Genomic DNA, 21966 nt, shown 5'->3' with positions numbered 1-21966 from the left:
GATCACTCCTATATACCTCCTCAAACTTGTTGGCGTTTAATGACTATTTTATTAACTCTTCAGGTAATTTCCGGAAAGTATCCAAACAGTTCATGTATTTTCAGAAGAATACAGTTCTCCATTTAAAAGTGTCTATTTCAACAAGGACCGAGTGCACCATTTGAATGAACTTTTCACAGAACCTTATAACGATTCAACAAATCAAGTCTGATACAGATCCATCGAGCGGTTCATGAGAAGAAGTCATTTAAAGGCATTTATATTTTTACAGACCAAGCCTGATGGACATTCATCAAGCGGTTAATGAGAAGAAAAGTTTTTTTTTGTTTTGGAAGTGGCTAGGGGTCCGGTGACTGGAACTTTAAACCTGGAGTCTAGAAGTCCATAAATCAATATACTTGTAGTGTTATGTCCTGTGTTTCTAATGTATTTGATAATTACTGGGGAAAGCTATAATTTGTTTTCATAAAGTTGCTTTTATTATGTAGCATTTTGTAAATACTTTGGTAAACAGCTCTCACTCGTGCTGGATATGGAAATGTCTATAGGAACGGCAGTTATGAAAATTGTTTTTCTTTTTCTCATGATGGTTCATATTTACCCATTGTAAACAAAAAGTGCAATAAAATTGTTTAAAAAGTATCTTAGGTTATCTAAGACTAACTACCTGTCGACGGCGTTCCAGAAAATAAATACTACAAGAGCTTTCTAGGTCAGTTGCTCAGCCAAGTGTGACTTACCAATTCAAAGTGTTCCTTCCCAAGACACGGAACAATCATTGTTTGTTGATGTAAATTTCTTAACATCACATTTAATGGAACTTTATCAATCGCAGTTTTGATTCGGCATGCTAAATAATGGTGGACACCGATTGGTTTAAACCACCCCTGGCAGTAATTCAGGGTTCCCACAAAGCAGAGAAAATAAAATTCCCTGACTTTTCCCTGACTTTTCACTGACCAAACTCCAATTTTCCCTGACCAAAACTTTCGCGTTCTGGGACGCTTACCCGGTCATCTATTGATTAATGTGGCCTCCATTTTCACCATCAGCCAAGCCTTACCATATTTCTTGTTATATTGATAACTAAAGGGTGTAAGGAAAGTTTGTTCCAGTTTAACAGATCGCTATATTATTTTAGTGTGATTTAACAGACAACAAGAAAGGTCCATACTATTCACTAAAAGACTACCTATGATCAAGTTTTGGATTTTTCTACTGTGTCTGTTCTGACAAATGTACAACATTTTATGAAAATTTGCCTTTATTCGTACATTTTTTGTAGAAAATGGCATTTTACACATAATTAATAGGGGTAGTCTTCTTGTATACTTAATAGCATATGTATGTTGCAATATATTTAGAAATTGTTTGTTTCCTTTTTACATTACAGTATTTGAGTTTGCATTCTACAAATATATTTAAAGATCTGACATAGAATCATTAAAAGCAGAAATGCCTGTTTATTTTTCGAAAGTTGAAAATGCAATACAGTAAAGAGTATACAGCTTTAAATGCCTCAACACATCAGTATTTAATGACTTATAAAAATCATACTTTACACATTTTTACCATACTGAATTACTTTTCCAGCTGTAGTTAACTTTACTTAAACCCTCTATATGTACAATGGTATCAGCGTTTGATTTCTTTTTTGTTTAACTTTCCATTTTTAATTGTTTCTCTATGATGCCAAATAAGTCCTAATATCCACCCTAAGTATGCAATTTGTTTGCATCTTTTCTATATCTCTTAATCTTTCAGTCTTTCTCTGTTAGCTGAATTCTAAAATATTACAGAGTAAAATTAAGATGCTGCATAGAATTCTATTAAAATAGACTTTTACTTTTAACAAAATCCACCAATAATAACCATTCAAACTTATTAAACACTGAACTTCCATAAACACTTTTGCACTTGAAAACTAGTTTTGATCTTTACTAAGAAGAGTTGACCAGAAGACTAAGGTCTATTTAGATATAAAATACCGTAATAATTCTATTTATAGCCCGGGCGTTTATTAGAAACACGGTCGGCTCAGAAGTTAGGGATGGGTGAATATTAGAGACAAATCACCAGCAAACATTCAAAATCTTGATGTAATATTTATTTTCGAACATACCGGTGACTATAAGAAAGTAATGATGTGATAGTCGTACAAAAATCGATAACGGCCGTACTAGATCGGTACTATAACCGGCCAAGCTAAACTCAGAAAATACATGATTTAAATTTAATTTATTCTGTCATGAATATAGTATCAAGTATTTTTGTTCGTGATTCTGTCATTTTCAAGCAAATTTAAACAACACCCTATTGTTTTAGATCAAAGCGCCTTGAATCCAATATTGATTAAATTTCCCTTGGTCCCTGTCTCGAAATGCCAGACTAGTGACGTGACGTAATTACGAAAAGCGCGCGCCTTTGCATTAGCACATGTTTACCTGGGTCAATATACATTACAATGTATATATGATATGTCGGCATGTGTGTTAGTTTCAGTTAAAGCAGCCATGAAAGGTTATCATATTCATAAAAATAATCATCCTTTCTGAACTATACTGACATGCATATTTGAACTTGAAAATGAATACAGTGATAGTGCTATTGTTCGTGCAAGGAATGGGCATTGAAATACTGTGTTCATATAAAATATATGGAATTAAAGACAAGAAAAGTGATGTACGATCTTACATCAGATGGGAAATAAGAAAACTCGCTGTTTAACTGATAAAAGGTAGGATTATTTTCTAAGATTCATAGGATGGGCGCTTATTAGATAACATCCTATTTTTGATTTTTTTCGAAAAAAAGGCCGTTTTTTTTTTTACAAAAAGTCGGGACTGGGCGTTTATTAGAGCATGGGCTATAAATAGAATTATTACGGTAAATCAAAATAGCATTGTTTTGCACATTACAATCTGTAAGCAGTAATCTGAGTAAAGAAAATGGTAAATATGACTGTAAGAATGGTATGTACTAAGTTTTCTTAAATAACTTTTCCATACAAACATAAATAACAGAAAAGTTTTACTATGGCTTATATAGTAAAATGATGAAATTAATTTGCAACTATGCAGGACTACACAGTTCATAGCATTCATTCATACAGTCTTAATCATGTTAAAAGTTAAAAATAATTTTGTTTAACAGACTGTATTTTTTTTTAAATGTTTGGTTTAGCCAAATGAAAAGAAACTGCTTTTGCCTTTTATTTTCATCCTTTTTACTTTTTTCACAACTTTATTTTCCTGCTTTTGACTTTTGGTTTCAAATTTCCCTGACTTTTGCTAAATTTCCAAATTTCCCTGACCAATTACAAAATTCCCTGACTTTTCCCTGACCTTGAAAAAAATATGTTTTTCCCTGACTTTTCCCTGACCGTGGGAACCCTGTAATTACAAGTGAGCATGCTCACCAAATAAACGAAATAAATAAATTAGAGGTTCATCTTAGGATTTGTATGAACCTCTGATGGATGAGAATAATAACAAGCAAATTCAATGAATTGGTATTCCCCGCCGAAAGGGTTTGTGGTGAGGAATGGCAAAAAAATATATCCGGCAAAAAGTTAAGGATGTTACTAAGAAGCAAATAATTTCATTAGACAAAATCAATTTAACAGAAAATTATTTTTTTTTGTGGTGTGGTGTGGTGGGGGGGGGGGGGGGGGGGGGGGCAGTAGGAGTGACCGGGTGAAGGTACAAAATATCACATGTTGATTAAAGATTAAGAATGAAATGGGAGGTGGGGGGGTGATGGGTGATGCATGATTGGGGTGGTGGGCATGACTGGGTGGACGAATGAGGTGGGGGAACGGTAAAACTTTGCAGGTTGATAAATATTCATGGAAGGTTTGAAAAAAAAAAAAAAAATAAAAAGGAATGAAAAATTACTTTATATACATTTTTTTGCGGGGGGAGGGGGAGGGGGAGGGGTGTGACCAAGGCAAAGTTGTGACCAGGAGTGGGTACACAACTTCACATGTTTATAATAAATGTTCATGGAAAATAATGAAAGAAGTTTAATGAAATTCTACCAATTGGTTGGTCTGTTATGTACAAATCTGTAGATTTTTAAACAATTAAAGGGAAATTACTCTAAAGTAAATTGACCAACTAAAAAAAAAAGACAGGCATTATCGAAGTATGTTGGTTCATATTTATTTCAAGTTTCATAAAATTCTACCAGCTTGTTACTGAGAAATGGCTGCAGACGTGTATTTTTCATTAAATCAAGGGCAATAACTCTAAGGGAAATTGACCAATCAAAAAAAAAAAAAACTTGACGGGCATCATCGCAGTATGTTGGTTCATGTTCATTTGAAGTATTATGAAATTCTACCAGCTAGTTACTAAGAAATGGCTGTGGACGGACATTTTTGGGCATTTTTCATTAAATCAAGGGCAATAACTCTAAGGGAAATTGACCAATTAAAAAAACAAGAGGGCCATGAAGGCACTGTATCGCTCACCTGACCTACTGACCTAAAGATCATCAAGATTAATATTCTGACCAGGTTTCATTAAGATATGGTCATAAATGTGGTCTCTAAAGTGTTAACTAGCTTTTCCTCTGATTTGACCCGGTGACCTAGTTTTTGACCCCACATGACCCAGATTCAAACTTTATCTAAAGATCATCAAGATTAACATTCTGACTAAGTTTCATGAAGATATAGTCATAAATGTTGCCTCTAGAGTGTTAACAATCTTTTCTTTTGATTTGACCTAGTGACCTAGTTTTTGACCCCTCCTGACCCAGATCTATAATTGACCTAAAGATCATCAAGATCCAGACTCTGACCAAGTTTCATTAAGATATGGTCATAAATGTGGCCTCTACAGTGTTAACTAGCTTTTCCTTTGATTTGTTCTGGTGACCTAGTTATTTATCCTACATGACCCAGATTCAATCTGGACCTCAAGACCATCAAGATTAACATTCTGACCAAGTCTCATTAAGATATGGTCATAAATGTGGCCTCTACAGTATTAACAAGCTCTTCCTTTGACTTGACACGGTGACCTAGTTTTTAACCCCAGATGACCCAATATCCAAATATCCAAGATTTTATTGAGGGTAACATTCTGACTAAGTTTCATTAAGATTAGGCCAAAATTGTGACCTCTAGAGTGTTAACAAGCTTTTCCTTTGATTTGACCTGGTGACCTATTTTTTAATCCCAGATGACCCAAAATCAAACTCATCCAAGATTTTATTGAGAGTAACATTCTGACCAAGTTTCATTAAGATTGGGTGAAAATTGTGACCCCTAGAGTGTTAACAAGCTTTTCCTTTGATTTGACCTGGTGACCTAGTTTTTGACTCCACATGACCCAATATTGAACTCTTCCAAGATTTTATTAAGGGTAACATTCTGACCAAGTTTCATTAATATTCGGCCAAAATTGTGACCTCTAGAGTGTTAACAGTCAAATTGTTGACGACTGACGACGGACGGACGGACGACGACGGACACAGGGTGAGCTAAAAACTTGATGGACATCATCACAGTATGTTGGTTCATGTTTATTTCAAGTTTCATGAAATTGTACCTGCTAGTTACCGAGAAATGGCTGCGGACGGACGCACAGACACACGGACGCATGCACGGACGTGACAGACGGACAACGCCATTTCAATACCCCCCTCCTGATTTCATCGGCGGGGGATAATAATGCTACTGGCCAAGTTTGATGAGTTTCATCAAGTGGTTCATAAGAAGTCATTTGAATGTATTTCTATTTTTAGCTCTTGCGGCCCCTGCAAGGAGCCAAGTGCCCCCATTTGGACTGATTTCAAAGGAGACCTTATAATGATGCTACTGACCAAATCTAAAAGTGCAAACTACTTCTGTTTGAACATACTTGCGACCTTATTATGAGGCCTCAAACCAAGTTTGATGACAGCAGTTCTTGAGAAGAAGTCATTTAAAGGTGTTATTTTTGTTTTTTAACAACATAGGCCCTTTAAAGAGGTCAAGCGGAACAATTTCAACTAGAACTGTCACAGGAGTGACTCATACCCCCACCATACGGGCTTGTGACAGAAGAATGGCAACCATAAGAAATGTTAAAAATACTTAGAATAATATAAAAATGTCAAAAAAAGCTTAATACTTCAAAAGAATTTTACTCGTCTTTGGAGTACTTCATCCTGGGCTTCCACATATAAGTAATACTAGTATAATACTAATATAGTAATACTAGTAAATATAAAAAATCTCTAATATTAGAGATACACTAAAAGTGAATACAAAAAAATGTCTTACCAACCCATGTTACCACATAAAAATGTATTCACTTTTTGCATAGGACTTAAAATAAAAAAGTTAGAAAAATACCTAAAATACTGAAAATCTAAAAACAGGATTTCTAAAAATAGAGGAATTCCTGGAATTTAAGGGGAAGAAACTCAGTACAAAAGTTAAACAAGAGCGCCGCCAAGCGGGGCAATATACGCCCGAAGGCTTATATCATAGGATGGGAGCAAAATTTTAAGAACTTGACTGTTGTAGCCCAAAGGACTGGAACAACAAAAGGAAAACTTCAAAAAACAAATCCACAAAAAAATATTCAAGGCCTACAAAAAAATCCTTATCAGGTACAGGTATGTAAAAATAGACCTAAAAATTGGAAGTACCATCCATGTTGTACCACAGAAAAGTGGTCTCGGTTTTTCCCTACGGCCAATAATAAAAAAGTTTCAAAATAAGCTATTTATAGTAACATAAAAAAAATATTGTAAGTACAAAAAAGAGATCTGCCAAATAAAAACAAGAGCACTGCAATGCAGAGCAATATACACAAAGCAAAGTCATATATGACCTTTGACCCTTAAGTGTGACCTTGACCTTGAAGCGAGTCATCCGGAACATGCTCTCTGCATATCATCTCAGTGTGGTGAACATTTCTGCCAGGTTTCTTTGAAATCCTTCCAGCAGTTCAAGAGTTACAGAGCGGACACAAAACAAACTGATATGACTTTTGACCCCTAAGTGTGACCTTGACCTTGAAGCGAGTCATCCGGAACATGCGCTCTGCACGTCGTCTTGGTGTGGTGAACATTTGTGTCAAGTTTCTTTGAAATCCTTCAAGGGGATCAAGAGTTACAGAGCGGACACGAAACAAACTGATATGACCTTTGACCCCTAAGTGTGACCTTGACCTTGAAGCGAGTCATCCCGAACATGCGCACTGCACGTCGTCTTGGTGAGGTGAACATTTGTGTCAAGTTTCTTTGAAATCCTTCAAGGGGTTCAAGAGTTACAGAGCGGACACGAAACAAACTGATATGACCTTTGACTCCTAAGTGTGACCTTGACCTTGAAGCGAGACATCCAAACCATGCGCTCTGCACATCGTCTCAGTGTGGTGAACATTTGTGTCAAGTTTCCTTGAAATCCTTCAAGGGGTTCAAGAGTTACAGAGCGGACACGAAATTGCTAACGGACAGACGGAAATTGCTAACGGACAGACGGACAGACAGACACCAGCGTCATAACATAATACGTCCCTTCGGGCGTATAAAAAAGGTTACTTCCCTTTGGCTCTAAGCCAATCAGAATGAGATATAGTGAAAATACATCAAAATTAACCTTAAATTCTAAGTAAAAGGGGACATAATTCAAGAAAAATTGTTGTCAGAGTTATGCACCTTGTGTCACATGATGTGGGTGATGAGGTGGAACATCTATTTTAAGTTTGAATCAAATCCATTCAGTAGTAACTGAGATATAGTGAAAATACATCAAAATTAACCTTAAATTCTAAGTAAAAAGGGGCATAATTCATGAAAACAAGAGCACCTCCTTGCGGGTGCTGACGCTCATCTGATTTTTTTTGTATAATAGAAATATTGTCCTACCCATGATTTTCTAAGTCTAAAAAGGGCCATCATTTTTGCAAAAAGCAGGATAGAGTTATGTTTCTTGATGTACAGTGTCCACTTATGATGGTGAAAAACTGTTGCAAGTTTTAAAGCAATAGCTTTGATAGTTTATGAGAAAAGTTGACTTAAACATAATACTCAACCAAGAAAATGATTTTCTAAGTCCAAAAGGGGCAATACTTATTGCAAAAAGCAGGATGGAGTTATGTTGCTTGCTGTACGGGGTCAGCTTATGATGGTGAACAAGTGTTGCAAGTTTCAAAGCAATAGCTTTGATAGTTTAAGAGAAAAAGTTGACCTAAACATAAAACTTAACCAAGAAATCTGATATTTTCTAAGTCCAAAAGGGGCCATAAATCTTGCAAAAAGCAGGATGGAGTTATGTTTCTTGCTGTACAGGGTCAGCTTATGATGGTGAACAAGTGTTGCAAGTTTTAAAGCAATAGCTTTGATAGTTTAGGATAAAAGCTGACCTAAACATAAAACTTAACCAAGAAAACTGATTTTCTAAGTCCAAAAGGGGCAATAATTCTTGCAAAAAGCAAGATGGAGTTATGTTTCTTGATGTACAGGGTCTGCTTATGATGGTGAACAAGTATTCCAAGTTTCAAAGCAATAGCTTTGATAGTTTAGGAGAAAAGTTGACCTAAACATAAAACTTAACCAAGAAATCTGATATTTTCTAAGTACAAAAGGGGCCATAAATCTTGCAAAAAGCAAGATGGAGTTATGTTTCTTGCTATACAGGGTCAGCTTATGATGGTGAACAAGTATTCCAAGTTTCAAAGCAATAGCTTTGATAGTTTAGGAGAAAAGCTGACCTAAACATAAAACTTAACCAGGCAACGCCGACGCCGACGCCGACAACCGCTCAAGTGATGACAATAACTCATTTTTTTTTCAAAAAATCAGATGAGCTAAAAATGGTGTCAGGGTTATGTACCTTGTGTCACTTGATGTGGGTGATGAGGTGGAACAACTATTTTAAGTTTGAATCAAATCCATTTAGTAATAACTGAGTTATAGTGAAAATACAACAAAATTAACCTTAAATTCTAAGTAAAAGGGGACATAATTCATGTGAACTTGGTGTCAGAGTTATGCACCTTGTGTCACATGATGTGGGTGATAAGGTGGAACATCTATTATAAGTTTGAATCAAATCCATTTAGTAATAACTGAGATATAGTGAAAATACAACAAAATTAACCTTAAATTCTAAGTAAAAGGGGACATAATTCATGTAAACTTGGTGTCAGAGTTATGCACCTTGTGTCACATGATGTGGGTGATAAAGTGGAACATCTATTTTCAGTTTGAATCAAATCCATTTAGTAATAACTGAGATAATAGATTTCGCGACGGGACAGGACGCAACGCGACACGACGGTACCGGACGGGATGCGACAAAACTGACTCCTATATACACACCCCCCACCAAACATGTTTGGGGGGGGGTTTAACAAACTTTAGAGAAGACATTGCCAGGATTCTATTTATCAAAAGTTGATGTTATTCTGACCAGTTGTTTATTCATATTGTGCACAACGGAACATTGATTATTGATGATGGGCTTTCCACCTTTACAAATACTCATTCTCAACATTCGGTTCATGTGAGCTTAGTGCTGAGAGACCACCTGTCAACACAAGACTTTTTATCATTTCCCAAAGTCAAGATAGTCTTTACAGACAGATTTTGTTTTGTCTATCATTTTACCATCAACTCTATCATACTGAAACTGAATAGTTGATAATTTATGTAATATCCAAGCAACAATTAACTTTAAATAATTAAAGAAATGTCTGAAGACTTGTGTAACTTGATAAGTCCATCTAACTTTGCTGTAGAATTCAAGGTAGCAAGATCTTTATGGTTACAGCTTATGTTAACTGTTCATTTGTTACATCATCATCTATGTGATATAACACAAAACATTGTATTTACCGTCTTGCATCAATTTCTTCCCCTTCTTATCTTTCATGAACCCCTGCTTGCTCTTTTCCTTTTTTTGCTTTCCTGTAAATGAATCACACACTCAGAACAGTTCAATCTATGTACGCAATATTTGAAAAGAGAACAAGTGTTCCACAAAGTTGGGAAATAGACGCCTGCAGTTTTAGATTTAAAAGATAATATGTAAGGGTAGATTTCTCGGAAGCACAGAGCACCAAAACACAGCCCCAGAGCCACGCATTTACATAGTAGGCCCACAACAAAAAGAAATATTTCAGACGGGTTGCTTCAAACATCCAACAAGTACATATTAAATTATGCCAAATATTGATGGAGGGGAAGGAAACGGCAAGGGGCGAAATGGGGTCGGGGTGGGGGAGGAATCCGAAGGAGAAAGTTGAACAAGGACGAATGTACAAGGGAATGCAATGTTCTTTAAAAACAGTCGCACTACAACGTAAACCACAATAGCACAGACACTCATGTACCAAAGATAAACACACAACTACGATCAACTAAATAACATAGAAAAACGAACAAGCAACACATAAGAAAACAGTAGGGGACTGTTATAGACTCACAAGCATACAAACGCACCCACACACGTAGGAAAAAAAATTAAGTACCGTCTTTGGATTCAGCTGCCAAAACAAAGGGGAGCCACAAAAACTTACTAAAAGTAAAGGGGGAGGGGATGCAAAAAAGTAGCGTAAATGCAAGGGAAAAGAGAGGGCAATAGGGGGAGTGGGGCGGAGGATTTGTTTGTTTGTTTGTTTGTTTTGCGTTTAACGACGTTTTTCAACAGTATTTCAGTCATATAACGGCGGGCAGTTAACCTAACCAGTGGTCCTGGATTCTGTACCAGTACAAACCTGTTCTCCGCAAGTAATGCCAACTTCCCCACATGAATCAGAGGTGGAGGACTAATGATTTCAGACACAATGTCGTTTATCAAATAGTCACGGAGAACATACGCCCCGCCCGAGGATTGAACTCACGACCCCGCGATCCGTAGACCGACGCTCTACCTACTGAGCTAAGCGGGCGGGCTGTGGGGTGGAGGAAAAACGCTTACAACAAACAAGAAAACATACGCAACAGACATTACAAGACAGACAAAACAACCAGTGGAAAATAGGGGCACCACCTTGGAACGGTCAGTAACCTAAATAAAGGAAACTGGGGGTTTAAACGCATTTAGGGCATGCCAACCTCACACTTACCCTATTATCAACAAGTTAAACAACACAATGTAAATAAAATCCCCGCTGAGAAAGGCTCTAACATTAGTGCAAAAGTAACAGATAAATAAAGCAAAACATAAAATTAAGGTAAATTTAAGGTACAATTACACAAATGTACTTAACAACTTGTCTGAAGTCAGAGCAACAAGAGCCTAACTTTTAAGGGCACGACTAAGAAAACTGTAAGACAAATATCAACTCCCTCCGTCCATTGTATGTAGGATTTAGGAGAAAAGCATCATGGATTCCTACACTTTATTAATCATCGCACCATCAAATAGGAAAGTGTAGCAATTAACTGTAGAGGGGTCAATCACTAAACATGCACTGTGCTTCACGATTTTCGCATCGTATCCTCTTTTGATAATTTGTTTGTTTGTTTTGGGTTTAACGCCGTTTTTCAACAGTATTTCTTTTGATAAACTTTTTAACCAACTTTACAAAAAAATGATTACAATAAGGGGTATGTTTAATATTCCGAATTTTATAAACTACATCTCCATAGTATTCCGGGTTTGTAAGTCCAAGTTTTAAAAGTGTTTAAAGGGTCGTATTGTATTTTTCTAACAGTTCAGATGATCTGTAGTAAAATTTACTAAAAGCTTTCCGTAGCTTATGGTAACGGTAACCCTGTTGTAACAATTTCTTCGTGATATGAAGATTTCTGTCATTAAAATCATCTATATTTGAGCAAGCTCTTGCAAAACGAATAAGCTGTGAAATATAGACACCATATGATGTTGCTCGAGGGACATCTCCATCAAGATGGGGAAAGTTGACAATTTCAAAATTAAAATTGTCCCTTTTATCATATATGTTCGTTTCTAGATTATTATTCACAATTGTTAAATTTTAATCCAGAAATGACGCTTCTAAATCCAAAGTATTAGCCTTGTTAAGTTGTAACTCTTTAGGGTAAATATATTTCACCATTTCTGAAAAATATTCGTTGTCCATATTTAAAATATCATCAAGATACCTTGATTAAAAGCTTCAATAATTTCAAATTGTGTCTCAGTGGATAAACTAAGCATGAAATCTCGTTCATAACAGTATAACAATAAATCAGCAATGAGGGGGGCGGAGTTGGTTCCCATCGGGATACCAATTACTTGTCTGTAAGATTTATTGCCAAATTTGATAAATATATTATCTAGTAGAAACTTTAGAGCTTCACAAACCTGATCACAACTCCATAGGTTGTATCTCTTAAATGCACTGTTAGAAAAGAATGCTCTAGTTTCATTACAAGCTAGATAATTAACATTTTCTCTTGCAAATGTTTTCTCAATTAAAGCTACAAGTTTGTATTTAATAAGATTATGTGGTAGATTAGTATAAAGAGTAGAAAAATCATAAGTACTTATCTTCGAACATTTGAAGTGTTTGTTTTTTAGCTTTTTGATAACATCTCCAGAGTTCTTGATGGACCAAAAAAGATTAACACCCGAGTTCTCATAAACCTTGGAGCAATACTTCTGTATGTGGTCTTTAATTGCAGTAAGAAAAGAAGTCAAAAGTACAAACATGCTTTTTGTAGTGCATAAGGTTGAATTTGCAATGAATCGAGCTTTATATGGAGTTTTGTGAAGTTTAGGGATCCAGTAAAGAGTAGGGAGCTTCATTTGACTGTCGTCAAGTGCGACATTAAAATTTATACAATGATTTGCATGACTTTTTGCAATAGCTTCCTCATGTAGTTGTGATAACTGGTAAGTTTTTGTATGTTTCAGTTCATTTTGTAATACTTCTGTGTAATAAAAGCGTCATATAATAATAATAATATTAGAAGCTTTGTCTGCAGGAGTGAAAACAAAATTCGAATGTACCCTGGATAAAGCTTTCTTTAAACTTTGAAGTGAAAACTTGGGTTTAGGAGGTAATAAGGAAGGATTTGATTCATAAAATTTAACTCGCGTTTTAATGATTTTAAATATATTCTTTTTCCATTCGGTGAGAGCGTTCTGATCTGCATTTCCGACACTACTTTTTAATATAGTCATCAATAGACTGAGTTATTTCAGAGAGACATTTTTCAAAGTTAATGGACGAGGGAATTCTATATTTTAGGCATTTGGAAAAAATATTTCTGATTCTTTTATCATTAAAAATCTTAAAATTACCCGTTATGACATGGCCAGCTGGTTGGTAACAGTATTTAGATTCTTTACAGTTACAACTATTTGGAACATTAAGTTCTATATCTAAATCCGAGACAATTTGATTGTAATTAAATATAACATTTCTAACTGGTTTATTATATTTGTAACAGATAATAGGCGTTTCTGAATTCTTGAATTCTTGAAATATTTAGGAATAGAGTTAACTACAGATTGGTCTCTCAAAATACTACGTAAATCAACTAGAGTTGTCACAAGAGTGACGAATTATACCCCAACAATATGGCCTTGTCACAGAGCTAAGCCAATGTCAAAGCCAAACTTGCTTGACCTTTGACCTACTAATCACAAAATCAACAGAGGTCATCTGCTAGTCATGATCAACCTCCCTATGAAGTTTCATGATCCTCCGCCCAAGCGTTCTCAAGTTATTGTCCGTAAAAGGTTTAAATGACCTTTGACCTTTGGAACTCAAAATCAATATGGGTCATCTGCTTGACATGACCAACCTCCAGATTAAGTTTCCTGATCCTAGTCCCAAGCATTCTCAAGTTATTGTCCGAAAACTGTTTAAATGTTCCGGGTCACTGTCACCTTGACCTGTGACCTACTGATCTCAAAATCATTAGGGGTCATCTGCTAGTCATAACCAACCTCCCTATCAATTTTCATGATCCTAGGCCCAAGCATTCTTAAGTTATCATCAGGAAACCGTTTAAATGTTCCAAGTCACTGTGACCTTGACCTTTGACCTACTGAACTCAAAGTAGAACTTGGCCTGTATTTCATGATGTTACACCTGTGTACTAAAATTTATGATCCTTGGCCCAAGCATTCTCAAGTTATCATCCGGAAACCATTTAACTGTTCTGAGTCACTGTGACCTTGACCTTTGACCTACAGACCTCAAGTCGAACTTGACCTGCATTTCATGATGTTACATCTGTGTACCAAAATTTATGATCCTAGGCCCAAGCGTTCTTAAGTTATCATCCGGAAACCGTTTAAATGTTCCAAGTCACTGTGACCTTGACCTTTGACCTACTGAACTCAAAGTAGAACTTGACCTGTATTTCATGATGTTACACCTGTGTACTAAAATTTATGATCCTTGGCCCAAGCATTCTCAAGTTATCATCCGGAAACCATTTAACTGTTCTGAGTCACTGTGACCTTGACCTTTGACCTACAGACCTCAAAGTCGAACTTGACCTGCATTTCATGATGTTACATCTGTGTACCAAAATCTATGATCCTAGGCCCAAGCGTTCTCAAGTTATCATCCGGAAACCGTTTAACTGTTCAGGGTCACTGTGACCTTGACCTTTGACCTACTGACCCCAAATTCGAACTTGACCTGTATTTCATGATGTTACATCTGTGTAACAAAAATTATTTCAATTGGTCAATCCTTTCTTGAGTTATCATCTGGAAACCATGCAAAACCAACGGACCAACCGACCGACCGCCAAGCTCACTCCTATATACCCCCCCCCCCCAAACTTCGTTTTGTGGGGGTATAATAAACTCGATTCCTTTATTTATGAAAGATAATTTTAGAAAATTTCCTTTATGATCGGATTCAGAATCAATATGAGGTCTAAGAAAATGTTGTGTATACGTTTGTATCAATGAAGCTGTGTCGTAAAATGGATGTGTAGGCATATAAATATTATAAGCTTTATGATCAATTTGCCTCAATGAAGAAACAGGTAAGGAGGTTAAACACGATAGCATAGCATGTCTACCAGAACGTTTTAGTATCATATGGCAACCAGCAACACTCATTCTTTTGCGAAGTTTACGTTGGATATTCCCATTTCGTCGGACACCATGAGAACGAGTATTGCCTCTTCTTGGGGAATAGACAGAGAATATATCAATTCCGGAATCTTTCGAAATATTTCCCTTTTGATAAATGTTATCATTTAAACCTAATGGAAAGGGTGTTTGTAGAAATTTAATCCATTTAAGTTCAGAGACATGTCTGAGTTTTGTCTTGAAGCCAGAAGTCAGGTTAACCTCATACTTTAATTGTTCAACAGCTTGAACAGAAACATCTTTAACCGAATGTCCAGTTTTATGAAAATGATTGTATAAGAAGTTTCGGAATTTATTATTGTTACGAATTTTGTAACAGTGTTCCCGAAATCTGGTTTTAAGAGGTCTTTTCGTTTGCCCAACATACTGTATACCACAATTATGGGCATTTCATGTAAGAACATAGATAATATCAGAGGAATTTCATGAAATGTTTGAATGAAAATTTATACTGAAATTTCTGTTATTAAAAGTAGAACGTATTGTCGAGTTAGTATTAAGATGAGGACAGCACATGCACCTATTAGAATGGCACTTATGGCAGATGTTTTTATGTTGTATTTCCTAAGAATAGGTGATTTAATTGGTGAAATCAGTACATCAAACATTTTTTTTCTGAGGTGTGTGTGTTGAAGCAGAAATGAAATGTGGTTGCGGGGGGAGGGGGTTGTGCGGCAGTGGTGATGGAATACTAAGGCACAAGAAACTGTAGGTAAATATTTTTCTTTTTTATTTCTTTTTTTATATTTGGGGAGGGGCGGATGGTTAATGTAGACGGTTGGGGGAGTAATGTGGATTGTTTCACTCCTCAAATCGTTTCATAACCACTCACCTTTATTCCAAGTCTAAAGTCAATAACTTGTATAGTTTTGAAGCTTTGTTCCAGAAACAGCCCTGAGAGGACTGTAGGGAGGCGAAGCTGAACTGGTATGCATTTTAATAGAGAAGCCAGGCAAGAAAAGATTCCATCATTTTGCAATATTTCACTAAATGCTTCTAGTTTTTTTTAACTCATTGAACCAAAAAAGTAACCCACATCCAGACCAAAGTCGGTAAAGGTTACTCTAATCATAATCTGGGGCCTCCGTGGCCGAGTGGTTAAGGTCGCTGACTTCAAATCACTTGCCCCACATCGATGTGGGTTTGCGCCTCACTCGGGACTTGGAATTCTAAATGTGAGGAAGCCATCCAGCTGGCTTATGAAAGGTCGGTGGTTCTACCCAGGAGCCCGCTCGTGATGTAATAATGCACGAGGGGCACCTGGGGTCTTCCTCCACCATCAAAGCTGGAAAGTCACCATAAGACCTATAATTGTGTCGGTGCAACGTTAAACCAAACAAACAAACAAATCATAATCTTTGACTTGACTCTAGATATAATAGATCTAATAGGGAACCAATGTCTGTATGTATGAAATCTGATCATCAGTAAAAGCAGACTAAGGTTTTAAAGGTCGCTTTGACCTCGACACCAAAATCGTAAGTGGTTGTTCGTGTCTTTCGCAAGGTTCTAGGAAAATCAAACATACTAGACTGAAAGCAGGTTCGATAGACAATCATGACAGGATCTTCCAAAGTGAGATGTCAATGCATAAAAGCAAGACAACAAACAGAAAATGTCAAAATATTTATCTTAACTGTGTAACAATGTTTTTGAAATCTTACAAACCTGTGTTACATTTTTTTTTTAAATCTTACAAAAATACGAAGTGAGATTAAACATTCAGTATGTTTAAAGTCCAATATTTTCTATATTTCAAGATATCTAACAGATTCACTTAGAAGTGTGCGCACTTGAAAATAGTTGAGCAAGACTAGTAGAACATCAACACAAGAGATCAGAGTGATCTTGCCGCCCACCATTGAGCCTTTTCTGAATGTTCCAACTTTCAAGACTAGTTCAAGGTCAAAATCAATGTCAAATTTCATTTCGGTACACAACACTGTGCATGTAGTCCAAAGTAAAAGTAGGTCATTAGATCAATTTCAAGGTCAAAGTTCATTTTGGTAGACAGAACTATGCATGTGCTTCAAATCTGGAGGCTGTAGCTTGAGAAATGTGAAAGTAGGTACTAGGTAAATATCAGTGAAAATTTCGGTTCAGAACACAAAAATATGCATGTGGTCAAAATTTGAAGCCTGTAGCTTCAGAAATGTGAAAGTAGGTCACTAGATCAATCTCAAGATCAAAATTCATTTCGGTACACAAAACTATGCATGTGGTCCAAATTTGAAGGCTATAGCTTGCGAAATGTGAAAGTAGGTCACTAGGTCAAAATCAAGGTCAAATTCATTTCAGAACACAAAACTATGCATGTGGTCCAAATTTGAAGCCTGTACCTTCACAAATGTGAAAGTAGGTCACTAGGTCAATGTCAAGGTGGAAGTTTGTTTCGGTTTACAAACCTATGCATGTGGTCCAAATTTGAAGGCTGTAGCTACATTAATGTGAAAAAGCTTCAGAAATGTGAAAGTAGGTCACTAGGTAAATCTCAAAATCAAAGTTCATTTCGGTACACAAAACTATGCATGTGGTCCAAATTTGAAGGCTATAGCTTGAGAAATGTGAAAACAGGTCACTAGGTCAAAATCAAGGTCAAATTTCATTTAGGATCATAAAACTATGCATGTGGTCCAAATTTGAAGCCTGTACCTTAAAAAATGTGAAAGTAGGTCACTAGGTCGATGTCAAGGTCAAAGTTTCGGTACACAAACCTATGCATATGGTTCAAATTTGAAGGCTGTAGCTAAAGAAATGTGAAAGTAGGTCACTAGATCAAGATCAAGGTCAACTCATGTCAAGGTTCATCTTGCCACTCAAAACTATACAAAGAGGTCCTTATTTGAATGATGTAGGTTATGGACATGAAGATTCTAAACGTTTTTCCCTATATAAGTCTATATGAACCATGTGACCCCCGGGGTGGGGCAACATTTGACCCTATGAACAAACTTTGTAGAGAACCACTAGATGATGCTACATTACAAATATCAAAGCCCTAGTCTTTGTGGTTTGGACAAGAAGATTTTCAAAGTTTTTCCCTATATAAGTCTATGTAAACCATGTGACCCCCCAGGGCGGGGCCATATTTGACCCTAGGGGAATAATTTGAACAATCTTAGTAGAAGACCACTAGATGATATCATATACAAAATATCAAAGCCCTAGGCCCTGTGGTTTTGGACAAGAGATTTTTCAAAGTTTTTCCCTATATGTCTATATAAACCAGGTGACCCCCAGGGCGGGACCATATTTGACCCCTGGGAAATAATTTGAACAGTCTTGGTAGAGGACCACTAGATGATGCTACATACCAAATATCACAGCCCTAGGCCCTGTGGTTTTGGAGAAGAAGATTTTCAAAGTTTTTCCCTATATAAATATATGTAAATTATAAAAATAAACAAAGGGCCATAACTTTACTTACTCAAAAATTGTTGAACCAGTCTGATTTTCAGGTGGACACAACTAGGGTACCAATACATTATTCTGACAAAGTTTGGTCAAAATCCCCACAGTAGTTTCTGTGGACGGACGCAGAGTGATTTGAATAGCCCACCATCTGATGATGGTGGGCTAAAAATACCACAAGAAGGTTGGCAAGACTAGCATCATATCAGTAATATATAAGAAAGGGGCCCTAATGTAGGCATTTCCCTAGAGCATTTTGCTTTCAAGGGAAATAACTGTGGTCTGACTGTGTTATTTTGAAAATCACATTTTCAGATTTTTTATGTGCGCACCGGTACAGTTTTTGCGGGGAAGCGAAAGTTGATGGAATTTTGTCTTCTTCTAAAAACAAGGTAAGTTGACAATATTTGTTGAAATATATGTCTGATAGCTGACACATAGAAGAATGTTTTGGTTTATATTCATCGTACAGATTTTTTGAAAACTAGAGCTATCACTAAAGGTGATGAATGTACCCCCCGCATGCACTGACACAGTACATTGCAATTTGACGCACACAACACTGCATAATTATGTGGACTTTATGTATATAGACTGTATGTATACAGTATAGTAACAGAAAACAAAGTCCCATAACTATGCAGAATATTTATCTAAAAGAATGTAACATGCACCATGCACAACTAGGGTTGGTACTGATCACTTGTGTGAAGTTTCATTAAATTGTGTGCAAGGGTTTGGAAGATTAGGCGCGCACAAGATTGCATATGCAGACTGTATGTACATAGTATGTTAACAAGAAACAAAGTTCCAAAACTCAAAACTCTGCAATTTTTGTTGTTGAAAGAACCTAACATGCCCCATGCACAACTACTGACGTTACTGATCACTTGTGTGAAGTTTCATTAAATTGTGTCAAGGGGATGAGGAGAGATGGTGTGCACAAGATTGTGTCTATGTATATAGTATAGTAACAAAAAAAACAAAGTCCCGTAACTCTGCAAAAAAAATTTCTGAAAGAACCAAACATGCACCATGCACAACTACTGTTGTTACTGATGACTTGTGTGAAGTTTCATTAAAACTGTGTCAAGGGGATCAGGTGAGATGGTGCGCACAAGATTGTGTCTATGTATATAGTATAGTAACAAAAAAAAAAGTCCCGTAACTCTGCAATTTTTTTTTGAAAAAACCTAACATGCCCCATGCACAACTACTATTGTTACTGATCAATTGTGTGAAGTTTCATTAAACTGTGTCAAGGGGATGAGGAGAGATGGTGCGCACAAGATTGTGTCTATGTATATAGTATAGTAACAAAAAACAAAGTCCCGTAACTCTGCAATTTTTTTTTTCTGAAAGAACCTAACATGCCCCATGCACAACTACTGTTGTTACTGATCATTTGTGTGAAGTTTCATTAAACTGTGTCAAGGGGATGAGGAGAGATGGTGCGCACAAGATTGTGTCTATGTATATAGTATAGTAACAAAAAACAAAGTCCCGTAACTCTGCAATTTTTTTTTCTGAAAGAACCTAACATGCCCCATGCACAACTACTGTTGTTACTGATCATTTGTGTGAAGTTTCATTAAATTGTGTCAAGGGGATGAGGAGAGATGGTGCGCACAAAATTGTGTCTACGGACAGGCGGACAGAAGGACGGACAGACAGACAGACAACCTGAAACCAGTATACCCCCCTTACAACTTTGTTGTCAGAGGTTACAATGAAGAGAAACGGAGAATTCTGTAAATATCTTCTTATATGCAAATGACTGAAAATGTATTGAAATGACTAGATCAGTAGTGTATGCCTTTCCAGTAAGTTCTGTAAAGCTGACTTTGCAATATATATGAAATGATTAGAATTAATGTTTTTTACTGTGACCTTTTTCACATGATTTTGACGAGACTGACAATTTGTTCACTGAAATAAAATGGTTAAAGGCAGCCTTGTATAACATAACAAGAGCTGTCCGTCAGACAGCGCGCTCCACTATTCGGGGATTTGACAGTAAAATAAATATATGTCTGAATAAGAGACCTCTACTTTAAAAGGAAGATACATCAAGGGGCAAAATTCCATCCAATACACAAATTTGAGTTATTAGAATTGTTACAACACATGCAGATGATGATGATAAAGATATATTTTGAGTTTCGAGTCATTATCTTATATAGTACCAAAGTTATGTCCAGAAAACGATGTTTGTAAAAAATCTAAGTATAAAAGGGGCATAATTCGGTCAAAAATACAAATGAAAGTTATGGGGATTGTTACCACACATGCAGATGATGATGATAAAGATACATTTTAAGTTTCAAGTCTTTATCTTATATTGCATTAAAGTTATATCCAGAAAGCAAAGATTGCAAAAATGTTTAAGTACAAAAGGGGCATAATTCTGTCAAAAACACAATTAGAGTTATGGGGTGTGTAGCCACACATGCAGATGATTATAAACAAATACTTTTAATTTTAAGTCATTATCTTTTAAAGTACCAAAGATATGTCTATAAACAAAGCTCTCGAAAAAATTTAACATGAAAATAATTCAAAGTATAACTTCTTGGTGACCTTGACCTTGGGTATAATGGGCTCAGCCCCTGCACATACTTTGTTTGTATGCTGGACAATGTTTATTTGAACTTACAGTAAGACATAAGCAATAGTAACAAAGATATGACAGAAAAACAAAGGTTGCCGAAAACCTTTAACCTTAAAAATAACCCGAGTATAACAGCTTGGTGAAATTGACCTTGGGTATAATGGGCCCAGCCAAGTCCCTATACATACTTTGTTTGTATGCTGGACAATGTTTATGTAAAGCTACAGTAAGATATAAGCAATAGTAACAAAGATATGACAGAAAAACAAAGGTTGCCGAAAAACTTTAACCTTAAAAAGAACCTGAGTATAGCACCTTGGTGACCTTGACCTTGGGTATAATGGGCTAAGCCCCTATACATACTTTATTTGTATACTGGACAATGTTTATGTGAAGTTACAGTAAGATATAAGCAATAGTAACAAAGATATGACAGAAAACAAAAGTTGCCGAAAAACTTTAACCTTAAAAATAACCTAAGTATAACAGCCTGGTGACCTTGACCTTGGGTATAATGGGCTCAGTCCCTAAACATATATTGTTTGTATACTGGACAATGTTTATGTGAGGTTACAGTAAGATATAAGCAATAATAACAAAGATATGACAGAAAAACAAAGGTTGCCGAAAACCTTTAACCAAGAAGGGTCACGCCGACGCCAGGGCGAGTAGTATAGCCCCCCTATTCTCCGAATAGTGAAGCTTAAAATATGTCTGCACAGTTGCCTCACATTAAATGTCAAATTGTAAACAAGGAAATTCTAAATTTGGAGAATCTTTCGTTGTTTTTCTTCATTTAGCTCAGTTGAAAGAGATGAAGTTTGAAGCAATTTATACAGTATAACCTCTCCAGAGTAGCTCACTCTGAAGCAAAAATCTCTCTACAACATCATCAGAATTTCCCTAAGCT

The 21966-nt window shown here is 36.2% G+C and overlaps 1 protein-coding gene across 1 annotated transcript in view; it reads right to left on the bottom strand.

The window, feature by feature from the left end:
• Window positions 1–9794: 9794 nt before the first annotated feature.
• Window positions 9795–21966, bottom strand: part of LOC128554189 (uncharacterized) — a 38965-nt gene continuing 26793 nt past the window's right edge. Inside the window, exon 3 of the mRNA XM_053535436.1 lies at window positions 9795–9912. Coding sequence (XP_053391411.1) covers window positions 9809–9912 — 104 coding nt within the window. The 3' untranslated portion in view covers window positions 9795–9808. The remainder of the gene's footprint in view (window positions 9913–21966) is intronic.

This window comes from Mercenaria mercenaria, unplaced genomic scaffold (genome assembly GCF_021730395.1).
Source record: "Mercenaria mercenaria strain notata unplaced genomic scaffold, MADL_Memer_1 contig_4812, whole genome shotgun sequence".
Lineage (NCBI taxonomy): Eukaryota > Metazoa > Mollusca > Bivalvia > Venerida > Veneridae > Mercenaria > Mercenaria mercenaria.
This window is presented reverse-complemented; position numbering and strand designations above follow the sequence as displayed.